A 23,004-nucleotide genomic window follows, 5' to 3' on the forward strand; every position below is an offset into this window, starting at 1 on the left:
GGCTCCTCCGGAGCACTTTCTGGTTCCTCACAGTATCCAACTCCTAAGAGAGGCTCAGCTCATGCTGACTAAACAACTGCTGCTGTCTCCGAAAAAGGAGAAACCCAAACAGCTTGTAAATAAATACAAGGCAACCAACTCTCCTCAAATAGTTGCATTCAAAACAGTCCTACACCACTCTGCTCTACCCCACTTTCTCCAGAGGCAGCAGGGAGTAGGGATCCTTGGCTCACAGGGACATTTCTCGGGCCAGTAAGGCCCTATCTGACCCAAACCAGCCCTCCCTCGCCTCACCAGCTTTGGCATCTAGTTGCCAAGGCATTGCCAAGTCACCTCCTACTTACTCCACATTAGGTACAAATCAGTTCCTTACTCTGACCTTGATGCAATGACACTATATTCTCTTTTTCCCTGAAGCAGAATAAGCTTGTGATTTCATCACATCCTCTCCTGACCTGGATACCAGAGAGACACGCATCATTTCTAGCTTTCAAGCAGGAGCATCCTTGTGCCTGTTCTGGTGTTAGCCCTCCCATCAGTCCTGCTGGCTCAGCATCCCCCAGCTCAGTGACTTTGAATGTCTTTGGGGCCCTAAGCCAGCTTTACTATTAGACAGCCGAAGCCCAGGCTTAGGGCACTAGTCTATGAGGTAGTGGCAGCTCAGATCTGTCACCTATTTTTCTCTCTTCCTATTTCACTAACAGCTCAGGCTCCTTTCTCGAAGGCTCAGTCTAAAGTCCTTTTCACTATTTGTTTTATAGCCCTCAGAACCACCTTGTTAAATACAGCTGGGGAGCAGCAAATAAGGAACAGAGTTTGGCCAGAGTGCCCTGCCTTGGCAAAGCTGTTCCGTTTCTGCTCCATCTTCACATTCACAGAGACCTGTTCATTCACTGCAAATCACCATTCAGTGACTTCACAGTAGCTTCTATGAGCGGCTGAGAATGGCTAAGGCAGGGATGATGAGAGCCTTACAAAATGGGGGTTTTAAAGCTCATTCGCAGCCAATAACCAGGCATTAGACCCAAAGACAAAGATGGGATACTGAAAACCAAAAGAACCAAATGTTAGGAGTCTGAATCTGAGGTGATAAGCAAAATGGGGAGGAACCTGACCAGAATCAGCCCCTAGGGTTTTCCAACGAACTCCTGGGCCTGCCCTTAACAGGGCCCAGGCTAGTGAGGTTTGTCTGGCAACACCAGCTGTTTTTATTTCCTTATCTCCCATTCTTTTTTTTTCTTCTAAGTTCACATCAGAAAGGTAATGTGTCAAAGTCATAAAAAGGTTTGTGGGAAGCACATCTCACACAGTCATCATGCCTATGAATCTCCCATTCATCCTTCACTGATTTCTGCTAGAAATATTATTATGGAAGATCCCAATGAGTTCTATGGCTTACATAACTTGATCTTCCTGCTGTTGACACTGCTGGTTACTTCCATCAGTGTTTTTAGGTATTATTCAGCAATTGTGTTAGCAGTAGGCATACAGAGAATAATCATTTGTGGTCCTGGAGCTAACAGATTAGCTATTAGAGGCTAGTTAGAGGCTATTCCCATTCCTTTTGTTTAAAAATTTTTTAAAATTGATTTCAGAGAGAAAGGGAGAGGGAGAGAGAGATAGAAACATCAGTAATGAGAGAGAATCATCTATTGGCTACCTCCTGCAGATTGAGCTCCAAACCCCAGGCATATGCTCTGACCAGGAATTGAACTGTGACCTCCTGGTTCATAGGTCGACACTCAACCACTGAGCCACTCCCATTCCTTTTTTATTCTTCTCTTCTGGCTTTTAAAAAAAATATATGATTTTATTGATTTTAGAGAGAGAGAGAAAGAGAAAGAAACACTGACTGGCTGCCTTCTGCATGCACCCTGACTGGGGGATCAAGCCCCCAACTTGAGCACTTACTCTGATGGGGAATCGCACTAGCAACCAGCAACCTTTTGGTGCACAGGCCAACCAACGCTCAACCAGCTGAGCTACACCGGCCAGGCACTCCTGGTTTCTATGACAACTATAATTCTGGATTTCCTTCTCTATCTTTGGCTACTCTACAGACTCCATTGCAGACTCTTCTTCCCATCCAATGAGGATGATTGCTTTCAGGGTTCTATCTTAGGCCTACAGCTCTTGTGCTCTTTTGTTGAGGCTATCCTACATTTCTTTTTTAATTACCACCTTTGTGCTCATGGCTCCCAAATGTATATCCTCAGCCCTGACCTTGATCCTCAAGCTGCTGATTTAGACAGCCTGCCTATTTCTGGACAACTTCTGGATTGCCATGTTGAACTACACACACGCAAACTTGAACTCAACTTTTTCTCCTAAGAACTAAAACTCAAGCTTTTTTTTTTTTTTTTTTTTTTAAGGCTGGTACTGCCTTTTTTCATTCTGTTGCTAAACCAGAAACCTGGGATTTATCTTATATTTTTACTCTTACTCCAACTAATTTTCTCTTTGAAATGTTTTTCAAATCAATCCTTCCTTCTTCATCTTATTATTATTGCTCTAGTTCAGTTCAATATTCATTCCTCCCCTGAATATTGCAATACTCTTCTAACTTGGTCCAGGCTTGATCTCCATAATCCGCCTTCCTCATTTCTGCCAGCATGATCTTCATAAAATGCAAATCTAACTGTGATACTCCCCAGAAAATAACAAGTTATATGATTCCGTTTATATGAAATGTCCAGAATAAGAAAATCCATAGAAACTAAAAATAGATTAGTTGCCAAGGGCTGAAGCGAGAGGGGAATAGGATAAGGAGGGTTTCTTTTTGGCATGATGAAAAGTTCTGAAATTAGATAGTGTGAATGCACTAAAAACCACTGAATGCCTGGGCCAGTGTAGTTCAGTGGTTGAGCATCAACCTATGAACCAGGAAGTCACGACTGGTTCCCAGTCAGGGCACATGTCTGGGTTGCAGGCTCAATCCCCCGTAGGGGGCATGCAGGAGGAAACTGATCAATGACTCCCTCTCATCGTTGATGTTTCTATTTCTCTCTCCCTCTTCCTTCCTCTCTGAAATCAATAAAAATAAAATTAAAAACAAAAAACTGGGCCAGAGAAAACACCTGAGAGCACTTACTGAGGTCTCCTACAGCAACTGCAGAGTCGCTATTGGCACTGAATAAAGCCAACACAGCACAGGGAGGCCAGACACTGAACTGCCCTCCTAAATGCCCCAGAGACTGTTTAAGTCTCTTGGAAGATTATCTGGTTTGCTGTCCCAGCCCTTGCCCTCCATCCCACTTACCATAGCTCTTATGTACTAATCTGCTCACATATCTGTCTCCTAAACTAGCCTAAATGCCCAAGAATGAAAAAATAAAAGCCCAAGGATGGTACAGATTGTGTTCCAGTAATTTCTTTCTTTCTTTTTTTTTTTTTAAATATATTTTATTAATTTTTCACAAAGAGGAAGGGAGAGGGATAGAGAGCCAGAAACATCGATGAGAGAGATACATCGACCAGCTGCCTCCTGCATACTCCCCACTGGGAATGTGCCCGCAACCAATGCATATGTCCTTGACTGGAATTGAACCCAGGGCCCCTCAGTCCGCAGACCGACGCTCTATCCACTGAGCCAAACCGGTTTCGGCTCCAGTAATTTCTATGTCCCCAATCTCAACCACTGAGCCACTGTTTCATGTACTATGTCCTCTAATAATATCACAGTACTAGTATAAATGATTTTCAAAAGCTATTGATGAATCTCATTAAAAAAAAGACTACATGGTGCCCTAATAGACAACACTCTACTTCCTCCAGCATTCAACATTGTTCCTAATTCATGCTCTCTTCAGTCTCTGAAAATGGACATTTTCTGCTCCTCGCTGTTGCACAGTACAGCCTAAGACCATAGAGGGAAAGGCTTTTCACTCGGATGGATCCACCAGAGTGGTCCTCTGGAGTCAATGAAGTAATACTTATATACAAAAACTAACAACCAAGAATATAGCCACAATTCATAATCCATACTCCTAGGGGTAACCAAATGCAGTGGTGCTTGCCCGACCCAGGGCAGTAAGGTAATAAGCAGAAACAAACTGCTTTCTCAGCTGCCTCTGAGGCCAAGGCTTGTGCAGTTGTACTAGCTTTTCTTAGAGCCACAGGAAAAAGCCGGTGTGTGGTTACTGTCACTTCTTGATGGTTCATGAAGTGAATAGTTTTAAAGCAACATTACCTCCCACTTCCTTCTAAGTAAACTATCAGTATCACCACTGCACAAAGTTGTATCAGACGATTTCTTAGAATTACAAAATTAGACTGAACCGCTATCTCTGACAGACGTTCCACTCTTGAAAGCAGTACTACAGTAACCACTGGCATGTGAATCCTGCAAAGGCAATACTACTCTCAGGAGATGCTCTGATAGGAACGAGGGATCTTCTTTGCTTCTATCACAGGCTCAGGATCACCTGGAAAAAAGGCACCTGCTTCTCTGTCCTGGCTTACCCACTACTTTAAATCCCTCCTGTGGCCGAAACCGGTTTGGCTCAGTGGATAGAGTGTCGGTCTGCGGACTGAGGGGCCCTGGGTTCGATTCCAGTCAAGGGCATATGCATTGGTTGTGGGCACATTCCCAGGGGGCAGCTGGTCGATATATCTCTCTCATCGATGTTTCTGGCTCTCTATCCCTCTCCCTTCCTCTCTGTGGAAAATCAATAAAATATATATTTTTTAAAAATCCCTCCTGTGAACTCTGGTGTGAGAAGTGCAGACTGATTGCTCCTGTGAGGTTAAAGAGAGAATCTATCTTACAGACTGGGAACCCTGAGGCCACAAGGGCACTTAAGTCATTTGGAGGTGTGGGACAAAACTGGGTCTGGGATTCTATCTCAGCTCTCGAGCAGATGTTTTGGCCTCTGTACTATCAAGTGCATTTTCTGAGAGATAGCAAGAAAGCCCCTATGGCAGGCTCTACGCTAGGTGTGAGACACAACACAATAAAATAAACAAATTAATATGCAGTGAATCTCCCATTATACTTAAAGAAATCAAACTTAGACCCAACGTTGGCAATGAGGAGATCAACTGGAAAAGTCAAAGCCCTACTCTGTCCATTTAGCCTATTTCTCCTTTGAGATTTCTCACTATTGTGGTCACTGTTACTACAATACAGGTCTTCTGAGTGGGGCTGCTCTGCCTTGGTGTGGATGTACCTTCTTCCTAATCCCTGCAACACAGTTACAATGAGGCTGGAACATTCAGACAAAAGGTCAGAAATGATAAAAGGGCAGTGAACACAGATAGTCTCTTCTATTGGATGGTCTGGTTTGTAAAATTTCCTGGTTCTTCTTCAACTTGAGATTCTCTAAAATGCACTTCCTAGCCTGCCTCCAGTTTGCAAAGTCATTGGTTCTTCCCACACGGAAGTACCCTCAATACCTCCTTCAAGTTCAGACCCAGAAAACAGCTCAGAGAGATACAGTACTTTCTCCTAAGTTCCTAGTTTCTCGTTTCAAGCCATTGGCAGGCATTGGAGAATACATACGTGCTATCAGGAAAACCAAAGGACAGTGGTCTTACCCTACAGTTCCTAAAAGGTTATAGTCATGCCTGGCCAGCGTGGCTCAGTGGCTGAGCATCGGCCTATGAACCAGGAGGTCATGGTTCAATTCTGAGTCGGGGCACATCCCCAGTGTGGGATGTGCAGAAGGCAGCCAATCAATGATTCTCTCCCATCATTGATGTTTCTCTCTCTCTCCCTCTCCCTTCTCTGAATTCAATAAAAAATATATATATATTTTAAATATACATACTCATGTAGGTGTGGGGGAAATAGCTGTATGGCTGATGGATAACTCGTCACGATCTCTCTCCATCTTGGAGCAAATGATGCTGCAAAGATTTGATTTTGGCTGCATGGCCAATGTGAGGCTAGGCTATCAACTTATGGCAGTGTCTAAGCTGACGTGAACCCACTCATTTGCTTGGAACAAGTACAGTTTCCCTAGTCTTGACTTTCTAAAACCTTCTAGGGAATGAGACAAGGCTGGTGAGGGGGAAAGATACCATCTTCCAGATCCCAGCTGTCCAACTATCCAGTCCTCACAACTAGGCCTCAGCTGGTCACCACATTCCATTTGCCCGTCTTAGTGCTCCTTTATTAACAGTGCAGCTGATGGGCCCTGCACTCACCTCCCCTAAAGCTATTTTCTGTGTAGTTTATCAACCAATGGCCAGGGTCCCTCAGGGACAGTACTTCTCTTTGGAACACCAGCATCATTCTAGTGTGAGGTAGCCAGAAACTTACTTCTCTGAGAGTACAGCCTGCTTTCGTTCTCTGCAAACTTTTTCTTATAACGCTCTCCCTTATCCCTCATCCATGTCAAGAAGAGGTGTGGGAGTATATGTATGCATGTATGTTGTGCATGGGCATTATGTTGATGATGGGAAATAAAATGACAGCTATTCTTGGGCAGGTACAAAACTCTCATATACTTCCCTAGAAGACTTTAAACCAGCTCATATTAGATGTCTTACATTTCCCACATCATGATCAAACAGTACTCTTTATATAAGCCTTGTCCCAGTGGTATCCTGGGCCACTTGGCCCGGTGGGGCCTGCCTGTAGCATGGCCAACTTCCTCTGAAAGCAACTGTTTTCTAACCTGGTCACACAGCACTTTGGACAGCAAGAGAATACTACAGAGACCAGCTAACACCAAAAAGGAACTGGCAGAATGGCAGAAACTCAATCACACACATAGAAAATGGGTCAGTACATTATGGCCCTCAAAACCTGCACCCAAGTGACTAAAAATCTCCAAACTCCTGCTCTCAGTTAAGAACTACTTCCTGGAGGCTACGAGAGAGCACAATAAAAGACAGGCTCCCACACTGTTTTGAATGCTATCATCCTGTTGGGCAAGAACCTCTTAACCCTCCTCACGCCATCTGCTCCTACAACACACATATTCAGGAGATTAAAGAAAAGCGTGAAGTTTCTCAAGATGTATGTGTCGCCTGGCTCGACACTGATAGGTACCTGTTGTGAGCCAAGATAGGCTTTCTAAAGACTAACTATATAAAGTATTAATTTGTATCCTCTGTGTTTAAATGTGAAATCTATAAAAGAACTCTACATTTCAAAGCTTATTAATGACTGGTTTCCTAACACCGCTTTCTTGGTAATGGAGGACAGTGTCAAGTGGTGCGAGTAAAGCCTTCATACCTTAGATGTGAGGTCCCGATGGAAAATGCCTTTGAAGTGAAGATAGCTGAGGCCCACTGCTATGTCATAGGCCAGTTTCACCCTCACAGTCCAGGGCAAATACAGGTTACTGTCTAGCAACTGTTCCAGGTTTCCAGCGTTGATATACTGTAAAACAAGGAAAACCCAGCTACCATTTGTCAGGAATATAAGACTGGTGGCGAAACCACTAGAGAGTAACACTTAGAAGATAGAGACTGGATGTTTTGTTCATAGTTGTTTTTTTGGTGACTAAGGGCTTATTCTGCATCTATACCAGTGTTTCCCAAAGTGTGGTACGCACACCCCCAGGGGTACGGGGGTACGCATTGCACCGGAGTTTGGTGGGGATATGCACTGCACCGTGCTTAGTTGCGCCTAATTCTACGTTCTCATGAGTACGAGGGGTACTCAGCGTTACGAAAATTATAGAAGGGTACACATATGTCAAAAGTTTGGGAAACACTGATCTACACACAAAGATACATTCCTTTAAGGAGATCACAATCTATTAAGGGATACAGACTAACAACAGCATTTGTTAATGCTAAAATAAGAGCTTTGTACATGTACCACCACTGTGCTATGTAGCATACAGATTAAAGTTACTAACTCAATCTGAACATGCCAGAGAAAGCTGCACAAAGGAAATAAGGAGTCAAAAGGATAACCTGGGGGAACAGAAAAGAAAGTCCACACAAAGGGAGCAGCATATGCAAAGATATATAATAGGTTTAAATGCATGATGCATATAGAAAACCAATTTAGCCACTATGGCCAGAAGAGGCTCATATGCTTTGCGAAGATATATGGGCTTTACCTTTTCTATAGGGAACAAAAGAAAGTCTTTTGAACATAATAACATTTATATTTGCTTTTAAAGAAAATATTATTTTAGCAATAGCATGACAGAATAGAGTGGAGAATATGGAAAAGGAAAAATAGAAGAGTATTGCAATAATCCTGGTGAAAGAAAGATGTCTGAGTTAAGGCAATCATGGAGGCAATAGAACAGAGCAAGATTCAAGCTGTACTTAGAGCCTTGGCCGGTGTGGCTCAGTTGGCTGAGTGTCATCCCATGTAACAAAAGGTCTCTGGTTCAATTCCCAGTCGGGGCAAATGGGGATCGGGACTGGGTTGTGGGTAAGGGGCATGCTTCTCTCTCTCCCTCTCTCCCTTCCTCTCTCTTTAAAATCGATAAAAACTTGCCAAAACCGGTTTGGCTCAGTTGGGGGCAGCTGGATAGAGTGTCGGTCTGCGGATTGAAAGGTCCCAGGTTCTATTCCAGCCAAGGGCATGTACATTGGTTGCTGGCACATCCCTGATGGGGGTGTGTGCAAGAGGCAGCTGGTCGATGTATCTCTCTCATCGATGTTTCCAACTCTCTATCCCTCTCCCTTCCTCTCTGTGAAAAATCAATAAAATATATTTTAAAAATAAATAAATTAAATAAAATCAATAAAAACTTTTTAAAAAAATGTACACAAAACTTGAGCCCTAGCAGGTTTGGCTCAGGGGACAGAGCATCAGCTTGCAGACTGAAGGGTCCAAGGGCACATGCCTGGGTTGCAGGCTCAATCCCCAGTAGGAGGCGTGCAGGAGGCAGCCAGTCAGTGATTCTCTCTCATCACTGATGTTTCTACCTTTCTCTCCCTCTCTCTTCCTCTCCGAAGACAATGTTGAGTTTAAAGGCTTATGGGACAACCAAAGTGGAGGTGTCAAATAGAGAGATGTTTAAAGTTCAGGAACAAAGTTAGGCTATACACTAAGATTTAGGAAGCAATAACATTGAGCTAAAGTAATCACTGAAGCCAAGGAATGTATGAAATTGCCTGGGAGTTAACATGTAAGGTGAGAAAAGGAGCAGGCAGGAAAAGAAGAATCAAGTAAGAATGTCATCCTAGAAGTCAAAGAAAGATAAAAATCCAAAGAGGAAAAGACCAAAAATATCTACAGAATTTATAACCAGGAAGTCATTGGCAACCATGGCCAGAGCAGTTTCAGTAAAGTGATTAAGACCCAAGTGAACTGAGGAGTAAGTACGAGAGAAAACTATGGAGAAACTATGTCAAGATGTACTTTTTAAGAAATCTGGCCGTTCATCATTCCTAACTTTTTAAAAGAATAAGTGCCCGATTGGTATGGCTCAGTGGTTGAGTGTCAACCTATAAATCAGGAGTTCACAGTTCAATTCCCGGTCAGGGCACATGACCAGGTTGCAGGCTTGATCCCCGGTGGAGGATGTGCAGGAGGCAGCCAATCAAGGATTCTCTCTCATCATTGATGTTTCTCTCTCTTTCTCCTTCTCCTTTCCTCTCTGAAATCAATAAAAATATTTTTTAAAAGAGCAAATAAGCATATTTATATGGGGATGATGATAACAGCAGCTAATAGTTATTTATATGTGCCCACTTTGTGCCAGGCACTATTCTAAGAACTTTAAAATTATCTCATTCACTGCACATAACCCTATGAGGTAAAGTATGCCATTATCCTCATTTGACAAAAGGCATTTAGAAGTTAAGAAACTTGCTCAAGGTTACCCAATTATTAAGAAGCAGAGCCAGGATTCAAACCCAGGCAGCCTGGCTCCAGCATCATGCACTTTACCACTACATTACACCTCAGAGATAGGAGACTGCAAACCCAAGTCAGAGGCCTCATGCAAAACAGGAACTCAAAAGTTTTTTGCCAATTAGGTTAATGAATTTATTCAAACCTCACATAATTTGGTTTTATCTCCCTCCTCCTTCCAAGGGAGAAAAGGGGGCAAATTCCTCCAAATCTAAAATTAAGCTCTTAATATCTATAATGAGGGGTATTATTGAATTTACAAAAGACTAGGGTACCTAATAGGATCGGGGACAAGAGATCTGAATTTTAGTCCAATTCTACTTTTTAATAATCATTTAACTTGGACAAGGCAACTAATAAGGCTATCCTTCAGTTTTTCCACCTATAAAGTAGGTGTGATAATTTCTGACCTATATAACTCATAATGTTATTATGAGAATCTAATACAAATATATGAAAGTGCTTTAAGATTTAAGCCATGCCGAAACGTTTTGGCTCAGTGGATAAAGCGTCGGCTTGCAGACTGAAAGGTCCCAGGTTTGATTCCGATCAGAGGCATGTACCTTGATTGCAGGCACATCCCCAGTAGGGGGTTTGCAGGAGACAGCTGATCGATGTTTTTCTCTCATCGATGTTTCTAACTCTCTATTCCTCTCCCTTCCTCTCTGTAAAAAAATTAATAAAATATATTTTTAAAAATAAAATTAAATAAGTAAGTAAATAAATAAATGATTTTAAGCCCTAGCCGATTTGGCTCAGTGGACAGAGTGCTGGCCTGTGGAATAAAGGGTCCCGGGTTCGATTCTGGACTGTGGGCTTGGTCCCCATTAGGGGGCCTGCAGGAGGCAGCCGATCAATGATTCTCTCATCATTGATGTTTCTAACTCTCTCTCCCTCTCCCTTTCCTCTGAAATCAATAAAAATATATATATTTTTACATTTAAGTGCCACATAATCTGAGATTTTCTGATGTGGTAACATAAGCACCAAAAGAACCAGTTGGGGGCAGCACGATGCAGCACTTCAGATCCTTGGATGAGGCAGATCAGGTTTGGCAAGGCAGAGAGAATGGCTAAAAATACGCTTAACTTCTCAAAAGGAAAACCTGCCGATCTGCTACATCCTGCTTGATAATCCATCTTTGGAAATCTCAAAATGAGGCATATTAATGGCATTAGCACAGTGCCTTCCTTCATTCATTCACTGCTGTTGAATCTGTCCGTGGTTCACATATGAAGTGCTCGCTTGCTAAAAAGAAACTGAACCTGCCAACTCCAAGCTATATGGGAGCAATAAAGCTGACACCTAATCATGCAGACAAATTTCTTTGGCTCTGAGAGTCAGAAAGGGTGACACTGTAATACGGAAGGCCTGACTTCAGCAGCCACTCAGGTTTCCCATGAGGCCATGCAGAAAAACCGACGTAAAGGCTGTCTGTAGGTGCACTATCTGTAGGCCAGACTAAGCCAGGACTTTTAATTCTGGTTCAGAGAAACACATATCCGCTCCAGCCATGTCTCTGAAGGCCTGAGAAATCCACAGACCAAGCCAGAGGGTGGGGAGCAGAGAAGAAAGGTGAGACAAGGCGAGGAATCACACCGGCTAGGCTCTGAATTTTCCAGGCAAAATGGAAAAAGTACAAACCAGTACCAGAGATGGAAACCAAACAAAGTTTATTGTTACAACCAATCTCTCTTGCTGGCCTTTGGTGAATACTCTGGTGGGGCTGATAAGTCTCTGGGCCTCAGAAACCACAACTTCTCCATGTCCTAAGACCTTTTGCATCTATGAGGAAAGGAAGTTTGAGATCTGCCAACAAGGAAGATTTCTAAGTTGCTCCACACTGCCCATTAGCTGGAACGTTTACTTCCCCATAGCAACTCCCAGTGCAGACTCAGCTGGTGTGTCCGCTGAGCAAATCCGGGAAGCACAGGCACAGCAACTGCACCAGTACATTCCGCTTTCCCGGATGAGAATAACAGCTGCTTCTCTGTCTTTTTCTTCCAGACCACTCCCTTGGGTAGCCCCACAAAACAGCCTAGGGCATTGGCAATATTTACATAATTTACCAGAAAGAGAAGTTTTTACACTTTCCAATTCTTATTGTTCTTTTAAACATTCAAGTTCAGAAAACTGTAATATCAGCCACATGTTTTAGGTACTTCAATACCCCTCAGTGATTGTCCCTCAACTTCACCTACACCAAAATCTATCTCTTCCCTACATGATCTAATAAAATGTTAGAACAGAGTTCCTGCCATTTCATTTGTGTATGATATTGATTTATTTAAAAAAAGACTCCTTGCCGAAGCCGGTTTGGCTCAGTGGTAGAGTTTTGGTCTGTGGACTGAAAGGTCCCAGGTTCAATTCCGGGCAAGGGCATGTAGGTTGGTTGTAAGCACATCCCCGGTAGGGGGTGTGCAAGAGGCAGCTGGTCGATGTTTCTCTCTCATGGACATTTCTAGCTCTCTTATCTCTCTCCCTTCCTCTCTGTAAAAAATCAATAAAATATATATATTTTTTAAAAAGAATCAATTTATAAAAAAAATAATAATAATAATAAAATAAAAAAGAATCCTTTTCCTAGAAGGCACATAACAGATAAATGTATGTTTACTCAACAGCATAACATATGCAAAAAATGATATGTCAACACCCTAAAAAAATCACCAGGAGGACAGATAAGTAGATACTCAGTTCTCCACTTAAGAATATCAATTCAGGTTATTTATAACAAACATTTATTGAGTACCCTTCTCCTTCACCATATATATATATTTGCGCCAAGCAAGGCTAGAGCTGGCTGTGGTTTAGGAGAACTCGCTTCAGGGAACGGGCAGTGACTCCACCTGGGGATTCCTGAGGCCATGTTTGTGGAAGATGTGGATTCATACATGAAACAGCCTGGGAATGAGACTGTGGATACAGTGCTAAAGAAGTTGGATGAACAGTACCGGAGTGTAAGTTTATGGAACTTAACCTTGCTAAAAAAAAAAAAAAAAAAAAAAAAAAAAGGAGGCTAAAGGGTCAGATTCCTGAAATTAAGCAGACTTTATAAATTCTGAAATACATGCAGAAGAAAAAGTCCACCAATTCTTACTGGCAGATAACCTGTATAGCAAAGCTTCAGTTCCTCCGACCGATAAAGTATGTCTGTGGTTTGGGCCAAATATAACGCATGAGTATGATATTGATGAAGCTTGAACATCACTGGAAAATAATTTAACCACTGCCACAAAGAATCCGGATTCTCTTGAGGAAAACCTTGACTGCTATTTAAGTCAATATGGCCAGGGTTTATCAATGGGATGTAAAAAGAAGGAACAAAGATGATTCTACCGTGTTTCCCCGAAAATAAGACATCCTCCGAAAATAAGACCTACTTACAGATTTCCTTTTGAGTGAAATATAAGGCATCCCCCGAAAATAATGCCCCCCCAAGACTAAACATGAGAGATTTGGTCCACTGATTCTGAAAGAAATGGAGTCACAAGAAATTCACCAGGAAATTCAGGAATTGGATTGTTATGATGATGTTCCAGAAGATGATGATATGATTGTCATTGAATAAATGAGTAAATTCTTGATACTGTAGGATTCACAGTTTGTCTGGTTTGTGTTGACAACTACCATACTACCATACCGTATACAGGTAATAAATTTCCTTTATTTTCATTTAACAATAAATGTGTACTGTATTCTTCTTCATGGAAAAATAAGACATCCCCTGAAAATAAGACCTAGCACATCTTTGGGAGCAAAAATTAATATAAGACACTGTCTTATTTTCGGGGAAACAGGGTACCAAGAACAAAGCATAATTCTGGCAATGAAAAATGTGTTTCATTTTTCCAAACATGTTCTTTTAAATATTCCAAAATTTATTCTTAAAGGTTGACATTAGTTTGAATGTCTTTTTTTTTTTTAAATATATTTTATTGATTTTTTACAGAGAGGAAGGAAGAGAGATATAGAGCTAGAAACGCTGATGAGAGAGAAACATCGACCAGCTGCCTCTTGCACACCCCCCACCAGGGATGTGCCCGCAACCAACATACATGCCCCTGACCGGAATCGAACCTGGGACCTTTCAGTCCGCAGACCGACGCTCTATCCACTGAGCCAAACCGGTTTTGGCTGAATGTCTTTTTTTTTAAACAGCAAGAATGAATGACCAATAAAACTCTAAAAAGAGATAAACACCAACAACGTGGTATGTATTTATTAAAACAAAATTAGTTCCAAATATTTTATGGAAGTAGCAGTTTTATTAATTTATTATTTTGCCTTTCCGACATAGTAAATAGTACTTCCATCATTTTTTGTTTGTTTATTATAAGAAAAGTCTTCATTGAAATGGCTGACAACGGATGTATGCTGTGGAGGCTAAATTCTGGATACAGTTTACTCTTCATTATATGATGTTACTGTACTCTCACTTAAATATTTGCAAACTTGCTTTTTTTCAGTACATGTGGGGCTTTATGGTCCTCTGTTGCTGTTATTTATTATACTACTCGGTACTTTACAGAAAATGGTCATTTGCCTTCCTGAATTTTTAAAAAAATATATTTTATTGATTTTTTTACAGAGAAGAAGGGAGAGGGAGAATGAGTTAGAAACATCGATGAGAGAGAAACATAAATCAGCTGCCTCTTGCACACCCCCCACTGAGGATGTGCCCTCAACCAAGGTACATGCCCTTGATCAGACTTGAACCTGGAGTCCAACATTCTATCCACTGAGCCAAACTGGCCAGGGCTTTCCTGAGTTTTTAGAGGGCTGTGAAGACACTTTTTCCTGTCCTCTGTCAGTGCATAGTGTCTTTATAATGTCAACATAAGGGAGATTTCAGCCAACATGAAATAACAAAATTACCCACTCAAAACTCTTGGCTAAGGTGATTTTGTATTTCTTCATAGTTCTCCAAAGCAGCTGGACAAAAATATTAAAAATAAAAACAACAGTTTAAAAGATTTGGAGAAGAAAAAAAAAAGCCAAGCAACCAGAACAACCAGTAACCATGACACACACTACAGCCTGCCAACTGGCCGAATGGGGCAGGGCTAGCCAGCCCAACTCCTGCGGCCAGCCTGGCCCCAATCAGCCTCCCCTACCCCAATTAGGGGCGGGGCCAGTTGGCCAACCTCCTGTGTCCCCTCCCCCTGGCCGGCTGGCCAGGCAGACTGCATCAGTGCACAAATTTGTGCACCACACCTCCAGTGTGAGAACAAGAATCAGTCCATTTACATCAACATTATATCTCCCAGTGCCTGAAGAATGCTTAGCACATAGTAAACATGGTTATATAAAAATACCACTCAGATTATACTTTAAAGAAGTTCAGTGAAAGACACATAAAGAAGAAAATAATACCAATAGACCTTTATCGGAAATAAATACTAAGGGTATTGCCGAAACCGGTTTGGCTCAGTGGTAGAGCGTCGGTCTGCGGACTGAAAGGTCCTGGGTTCGATTCCAGTCAAGGGCATGTACGTTGGTTGTGGGCACATCCCCGGTGGGGGGTGTGCAGGAGGCGGCTGGTCGATGTTTCTCTCTCATCGACGTTTCTAGCTCTCTATCTCTCTCCCTTTCTCTCTGTAAAAAATCAATTTTATATACATATATATATATATATATATATATATATAAATTGATTTTTCAAATGTCTGTGTATATATATATATATATATATATATACAGACATTCGAAAATTTCAGAGAGGAAGTAACATCTGAGTTAGATCCTAAAAGATAGTTAGTTGTTGTCTAGGCCCATGGTCCGCAAACTGCGGCTCTTTGTGGGGCTTCATCGTCCTCTGTTGCTCTTTGGCCCCTTGAGTGTGGGCCAAAAATACCACAGTCTGGGCGAGTCTATTTTGAAGAAGTATCGTTAGAAGAAGTTTAAGTTTAAAAAATTTGGCTCTCAAAAGAAATTTCAATTGTTGTACTGTTGATATTTGGCTCTGATGACTAATGAATTTTCCGACCACTAGTCTAGGCTGAAAGTATGGTTCTTTCCATATATTCCCTATTGGCTCCGATGATACCAACTCAGGCACAGAGAGACATATAATAGTGTGCACAGAGCGTATTCTGGAGCAGCACTAGGGATACCTACCACTCACTCCACCCTAAGCTCCTGTTCCCAATTCTTGCTGATTCCAGTGAGCTACAGTAGCCTCACCTGATCATAACCAGTACGAAGAAGAATACAAAATGGTTGCTTTTATGTTGATTTACTTTGAATTATCAATGTACTAATATCTGCAACCAAACAAGCTTATCTCTGCACAGTGGTTCAAACCCATATTCTGAGAGGCTCTGAAGAAAATATGAACTGTAATATTCCTTTTTGAAAAACCTACCTGACTGGACTAAAGCTGGAGCATTTATCCAAGACAGATAAATGTGCTATCCAACTAACAGAGATCATTTGCTGCCACCAAATTAGCAGGGTTGTCCTGAGGAAGATCCAAACATTAAAAACTTACTATGTGGAAACAAAGATAAGTGGGGCCAGTTTCTACCCATAGCTCACAGTCTAGTAGAAGAGGACAGATAATCAACTAAAAAGTTTTTTCATACAGGACAATATTATGATCAGATATGCTACAGAGAAATATCATTTTAAAAGTGATATAAAAACTTACAGAGCCCTTGGCGGTTTGGCTCAGTGAACAGAGCATCGGCCTGCGGACAGAAGGGTCCCAGGTCAATTCCGGTCAAGAGCACATACCTCGGTTGCAGGCTTCTCCCTAACCCAGGCCCTCATCAGGGCTCATGCAAGAGGCAACCAATTGATGTGTCTCTCTCACATCAATATTTCTCTCTGTCTTCCCTCTCTCTTTCTCTCTCTTTAAAAAAAATAAAAAATAAAAAAATAAAAAAAATTTTATTTCAGAGAGGGAGAGGGAGAGAGAAACATCAATAATGAGAATCATTGATGGGCTGCCTCCTGCACACCCTCTCCCCATCCTTCACTGGAGATCAAGACCACACCACAGACATGTGCCCTTGACCGGAATTGAACCAGGACCCTTCAGTCTACAGGCTGATGCTTGATCCACTGAGACAAACCAGCTAAAGCTCCTTCCACTCTGTCTAAAAGTCAATGGAAAAATATCCTCAGGTAAGGATAAGAAACCAAACCAAAACAAAACAAAACAAAAAACTGTATGCAAAGGTCAGGAATTGAGGCCTGGAGAATAGTTTTGAGGTTTCTAGAATCATCCAGGTGGGAAGAAATAAAGGCCTGAATAAGACAATGGCAGAAAGAATGAAAAGACGGTTAATATCTGAAGACATTTCTGAGGTAGAATCAACAGGATGCGATGTTTAATCAAAGGCAGGTAATAATTAAAAGATATAATGTGTACAAAGTATGTCTAGCATAATGCTGACCTCATATTACACAATGCATTCTCCCCACAATCAATATCTCATCATCATTATTCCTCCCCTGGGTTACTCCATTAGCTTTCTAAATAGTCTTTCGGTTTCCTTCGCATATCATGAACATGCTTAGCCCTTATTCCCATCCCTTTTACATAATACAGCCAATTATGTAAACCTGAAATGTCAACCTGAAGCCACTCTCCTCTTAAAATTATTCAATGATGCCCTATTACTCTTAGAATAAAGCCCACAATCAGGCTGGCAAACAAAGCCTTCCACTCCTGCTCATAAAGATTTCCTTCCCTGCCTGCCAGCACATATGTATGTACACACTGCTGATTCCGTTACCTGGATTACCCTCCCCCCACTGAGTCCCGGCTAATCACTCACTGTTGAGGATTCATTTCCACTTCATGGAACAAAAATATAAAGTACAGAGATTAGTAGTTATTCTTTTTTCCCTGCATAAAGTGTAAGTACGGGAGAAGGGAGGAAGGGAGGGCAGTGCAACACACCACATGAGAGATGACCAAACGCCGGATTTAGAGTGCTATTTTAGGCATGAAAAAGTGGGCTAGAGTTAGAATACGCAGAAAAAATTTAGCAAGTGAGTTATAGATATGAAACTGAGGGGAAAAAGAGTTAAAGGCAACTCAGAGATTCCAAATTGAGGTGTACAGAGAAGCAGAGGGAAGAGATCCTGTAATCTTATGTGCTATCAGTAAGTCAGAAACCAGCATCAATATCAAACAGCCAAATCAGTGGCTTGTTGAACCTCTGTTCTTTGGATGGGCCCTCGACAGAGGAAAGACTGGGCCTCGACCTACTTTTCACTAAGTCCAACAATGCCATTGTGCTGGCCACTGTATGCTTGTTGGTCGGCTCCAAACACAAAGGCTAGCAGACATCCCATCCTGCTGGCTTGGTTGAAAGAAGAAAAGAGAGCTTTGTTAGCGCCCTGGGTAATTCCAGGACAGGCACCCCAAGAGCACCCTGTGGGAGGGTTGTGCTCCAAAGGAGCCTCCTGTTCTCAGCTCAAGGTTCCAAGCCACTGCAAGCACACATCCGTACGTCTGCCGAGGCCCAACCAAGTTCAGCCTCCTCTCCAGGAAGTCCACTGGGGCCTGTCTGACTTAAACAATCAGTAGTACTTAACTGACTTAAAGAGAAAGGGAACCCAAAATGTGTTTCAGAAACCCATACTTTGTACCATTTTAGTCTCCTGGATGTATTTCTACTATTGCTTATCAATTGTACTAAAACCTTGATGGCAGAGACCAGGTGTTTCTCAACTTTGTCAACCCAGTATCCAATAAAGTGAACAATAAATTGTTGAATGAACAAATGAATAAGTACATTTAAATAAATGGAGGTAGGTTTTAACTTCCCTCTTTTACTGGAAATGCTCCCAATTTAATCATTATGATAATTTAAGATCAAAAAAGAGAAATATTCTTTTAGAGCAACTTTCTGTTAAATACCATGCAAAACAAATACTAATAAGGCCTATTATAAGGCAGATGCATTGAATATAAAGATTAATACAAAACAGTGTGTTTGGCCACTCGGTGATATGAAACTCGGAGAAACCTTTTTACCACTCTAATCAGCAGACTCCTTAAAGTGGTCAGAATCACATGAATTTAAAAAAATATAAACGATATCTTTTTTTGGAAACTATAGAAGATAGTTCTCTTATCAGCCACTGAAAGCCAAGTATAAGAGGCCATAAAGATATCTTCCCTCACTTCCTTCATGTTTCCCACAGATAGACACTATAAACCCACTCACCATTTGAAGAACATAGGTTTAACATACCTGAAGAGTACAAGTGTTTTTCTATGCATGTAAGCTACTATAAACATTAAAATGATTGTTTACCCACAGATTCAAAAATGCATGATTAAGCTTTCCCCATAGATTTTTAACTTTTAATCAAACAACTCATAATCAAACTCAAATTTGTTTAAATAAAGTAAACATTAAAAAGATAAATATGTATAACAAATTGTCTCAAAGAAATAAACTAAGATAAGAAGACTGTTCCCTTTACCTCATGAAGCTCTTCTAGCAATCAGTGGTCTCAGACATGATTTAAGATCAAGCCAGGGCTCCCGACTATTCATCCGGCCTGCTTTCCTATCCAAAATTCATAATAACTCTACCAGGAACAATACATGGCTATTGGAGCCATGTTTTAAAAGCATTCTTCCTTCCTGCTTGCTATCTACATCTCTACAACCCCTCACTCTCCAGACTCAGACAAGAATCTCTGACTTTCATTTGCTGATTGAGCTCAGTGAAAGGAGCAGAGAGCAATCTGTTAAGGAAGACAAAGCACCCTGCTTGCCCACCAGATCTGAGGAGCTGGGGCTTCATAGTAACAAAATTAAAGTGGAAACCAGCCCTAACCGGTTTGGCTCATTAGATAGATTGTCGGTCTGCGGACTGAAGGTTTTCAGGTTCAATTCGGGTCAAGGCATGTACCTTGGTTGCAGGCACATCTCCAGTGGGAAGTGTGAAGGAGACAGCTGATCAATGTTTCTCTCTCATCGATGATTCTAACTCTCTATCCCTCTCCCTTCCTCTCTGTAAAAAAATCAATAAAATATATATATTTTTAAAGTGGAAACCAAAAGAGGTTAGATTTCTAATTAGGGTGATATATATTAAAGGAAACCCTGGCCTCAAATGAAGCAATCATTTCTTTTCTTTTAAAAAAAAAAATATTTTATTGATTTTTTACAGAGAGGAAGGGAGAGGGATAGAGAGTTAGAAACATCAATGAGAGAGAACATTTTCAGCTGCCTCCTGCACACTCCCTACTAGGTATGTACCTGCAACCAAGGTACATGCCCTTGACTGGAATTGAACCTGAAACCCTTCAGCCCACAAGCCAACGCTCTATCCACTGAGCCAAACCGATCAGGGTGCAATCATTTCTTTTACCTCTTCTGCCGATATCAGAACATGGTTTGACCTCTGGATAAGGAAAAAGTCAAGCAAAAATTAAAGAAGGCAAACTAAAAGCTCAAATGGTATCTTCTAGTGGCAGAAGGTTGGCAGAGGGGTGGTAGAAAGGGAGAAAAGGTTTTAGAGCTTTCCAATTTGCTAGTTGGTAGACAGCTTCCCGGCACAACAATCACTCCAATTACAAGCAGAAATCTCCTCTGAAGGCTAAGGGTCAGATAGGTAACTAAATACTAAGAAATTCACAAAGATTTCTTGGCACTATCAAGGGAAGGGGTGGGAAAAGAGGAACCAGTCAGTTCTGCTTCTATTGCAGAGAAAACAGATTTGAGGTCTGGTATACACATTAAGTGTATAGGAAAAAGAGAGAGCCTTTTCTCTCTTCAAGGAAAAAGAGAGAGCCTTTTCTTTTCCTTAGTTTCAGACCATCTCAAGTGTCAGAATGATGTGCCCTCTTAAATGAAAGAGTAAATGACGAAATTCAGATGGTTAATTTTGAGTGAAGTAGTCTAGATTTATTTTACCAACTTGTTCAAAGTATCTTTCCTCTGTCAGCCCCTGGGACTCTCTGGGAAGCAGCTAATGCTGATCTACGGCCAACTCCCAATTCAAGCAAAGCAGCAGATCTGGATATAATGTCACTCAGAAGGGTTTTGGGGATTCTAAATTGTAAAACAAATGTTCTAAATGTCTAGGAACAGAATAGCACAAAATTCTGAGCCCCTTTCCAAACAAATTCAGATGGTCCTAACATACAATTTCATTTCATAAGTTCATTGAGAACAGGTGCGATGCCATGTTTAGATTAGTGGCTGGCAAAATAGGTCTCAATAAATAGTTGTTACATAAATTAAGTAAAGTGTCCCTGATCATTGTATGTCCCTAACTTAAATATAGGGACCCCTTCCCCCTTCTCCATAATAAGCTCTCATCAGTTAATTCAGTCTTTAGAGCTTAAGGTCTTGTCCAAGGAAGCGCCTTAAAGATGCAGCGGTGTGCTATTCTTGGAAGGCTCAGACAAAGACTGTCTGTTCTTCCATAGTGAAGACACTACAGGTGATCCCCAACTTACAATGGTTTGACTTAACTATTTTTTGACAGTATGATGGTGCAAAGCAATATGCATTTAGTAGAAATCACACTTTGAATTTTGATATTTTCCTGGACTATCCATATGTAGTACGATACTCTCTCATGATGCTGGGCAGCAATAGTGAGCCACACTCCCAGTCAGGCACGTAGTCATGAGGGCAAACAACTGGTACTCTACAGTGTACTGTGTCACCAGTGTTTTTGGATAGTGTGTTCTGAGCAAGTTTAAGGCAGGCTAGGCTAAACTATGCTGTTCAGCAGGTTAGTTGTATTAAATGCATTTTCAAAACATCTTTCAAAATTTTAATCTTCTATCTCATCTTCATGAATGTTTCCTTATCTTCTAGGTATTTTCAGAAAAGTATTTCTATGATCTTATGTAGAGGACAAGTTAGTTGATATCAACATACATTATATTATCCTTATTTATCTCACTTGCCATAGATAGCTAAAAAAATTTTTCAAAAGTACATGTTCATAAGGAAAGCAATGCCCTCGGGCATAAAATCTGCACTAATAAAAGATAAAAATGCAAATTGACCATACCTTAGCAATGCTCACCAGCCAATCAGGAGTGAGTATGCAAATCAACCCAACAAAGATGATGGGTTAATTTGCATATGCAGGCGTTGAACAGCCGAGGGTGAGGCAGGATGGGACACTTGCGTCATCGCCATGGTGACAACGCAGGCATTATGCACCACCCCAGCAGCTCTGGGCCTCTAGGCAGTGTGCCATAGTGAAGGCAGAAAGGCAGCTCCAGCCTGAGCGAAGGCGGTGCCTGCAGCCAGGGAAAGGGAGGCACATTCTTGCACGAATCTTTGCGCATTGGGCCTCTAATAACAATATAATATGAAAGGAGGATCCAAGATGGCTGCTCGGGTATACACCTAGCCGCAGCAGCTCACAACAATTTCAAGGGAATACAACTAAAATGTAGAGTGGACATTGCCCAGAGCTACAGGTAGTCGACTGACTGAAAACTCTACAATAGGAAGGAGGGAGAAAACCAGAAGGAAAATCAGAGGAGCTGAAAAAAAAGCCTAAGGTACGGAGACATGCGGCGCGCTCGCACGCACGCGGGCGCGGAGAGGTCGCAGCCGGACAGGAGGAGAACGCTGGGTGCTGCCCGGCGTTCCCTAGCAGGAAGGAAATAGAACCCCCAGCCTGGGCTGAACCCCCGAACCAGCAGCGCTAGCCCCAAGTTATGGGGCAGACCCTGGGGACCCAGGCTCCGGCAGGGGGAGACAATCCCGGGGGACGGCGAAAGGCGGGGCCCCCGGAGTCGCGCGCACATGGTGCGCATAGAACTGAATGTTGACTCTGATGCTGGATTACCCTAGCCGGAAGAAACAAAGCCTCCGGCGGCAGCTCTGAGCCTCAGTCCAGACCGCCCCAAACTCCAGGTCTGGGCCAGTCCCTGGGGACCCAGGCTTGGGCAGGGGGAGACGGAGCTGTGAGGTGGAGTCCTGGGAGCGCCGCGAAAGGCCGAGCCCTCAGAGTCGCGCACACTGTGCGCAGAGGACAGTCTGTTGACTCTGATCCTGGACTCCCCTAGTGGGAGAGAGAAAGAAAGCTCCAGACTGGAGGAACGCGACGTGGAGCAGGAGCCCCTGCCAGACACCAGCCAGCTGGGCGCCAGCAAGGAGCCGGGCGACGGGGCCCCCAGGGTGGGGGGGGTGCCCCTGAGCCTTCGACTGCTGAGCGCTGGCAACGGAGCCAAGGACGGGGGCTGCTTCCTGGGCGGCGCCGACCCCGGCAACAGGCTGG

The 23,004-nt window shown here is 42.3% G+C and overlaps 1 protein-coding gene and 1 pseudogene across 5 annotated transcripts in view; one reads left to right on the forward strand and one right to left on the reverse strand.

The window, feature by feature from the left end:
- Positions 1 to 23,004, reverse strand: part of TESK2 (testis associated actin remodelling kinase 2) — a 126,054-nt gene that overhangs the window by 4,740 nt on the left and 98,310 nt on the right. For 3 of the 4 annotated variants that reach the window (XM_084874597.1, XM_084874596.1, XM_084874599.1), the window contains exon 5: positions 7,184 to 7,330. The exons of the other annotated variant lie outside the window; for it this stretch is intronic. In XM_084874597.1, coding sequence (XP_084730723.1) covers positions 7,184 to 7,330 — 147 coding nt within the window. The remainder of the gene's footprint in view (positions 1 to 7,183; positions 7,331 to 23,004) is intronic. 4 annotated transcript variants of the gene reach the window in all.
- Positions 12,466 to 13,133, forward strand: LOC311617460 (prefoldin subunit 3-like; annotated as a pseudogene). The gene has a single exon. The product of its transcript is annotated as a prefoldin subunit 3-like (transcript).

The sequence above is a fragment of the Pipistrellus hanaki genome (assembly GCF_964339955.1).
Source record: "Pipistrellus hanaki genome assembly, chromosome: 2".
NCBI lineage: Eukaryota > Metazoa > Chordata > Mammalia > Chiroptera > Vespertilionidae > Pipistrellus > Pipistrellus hanaki.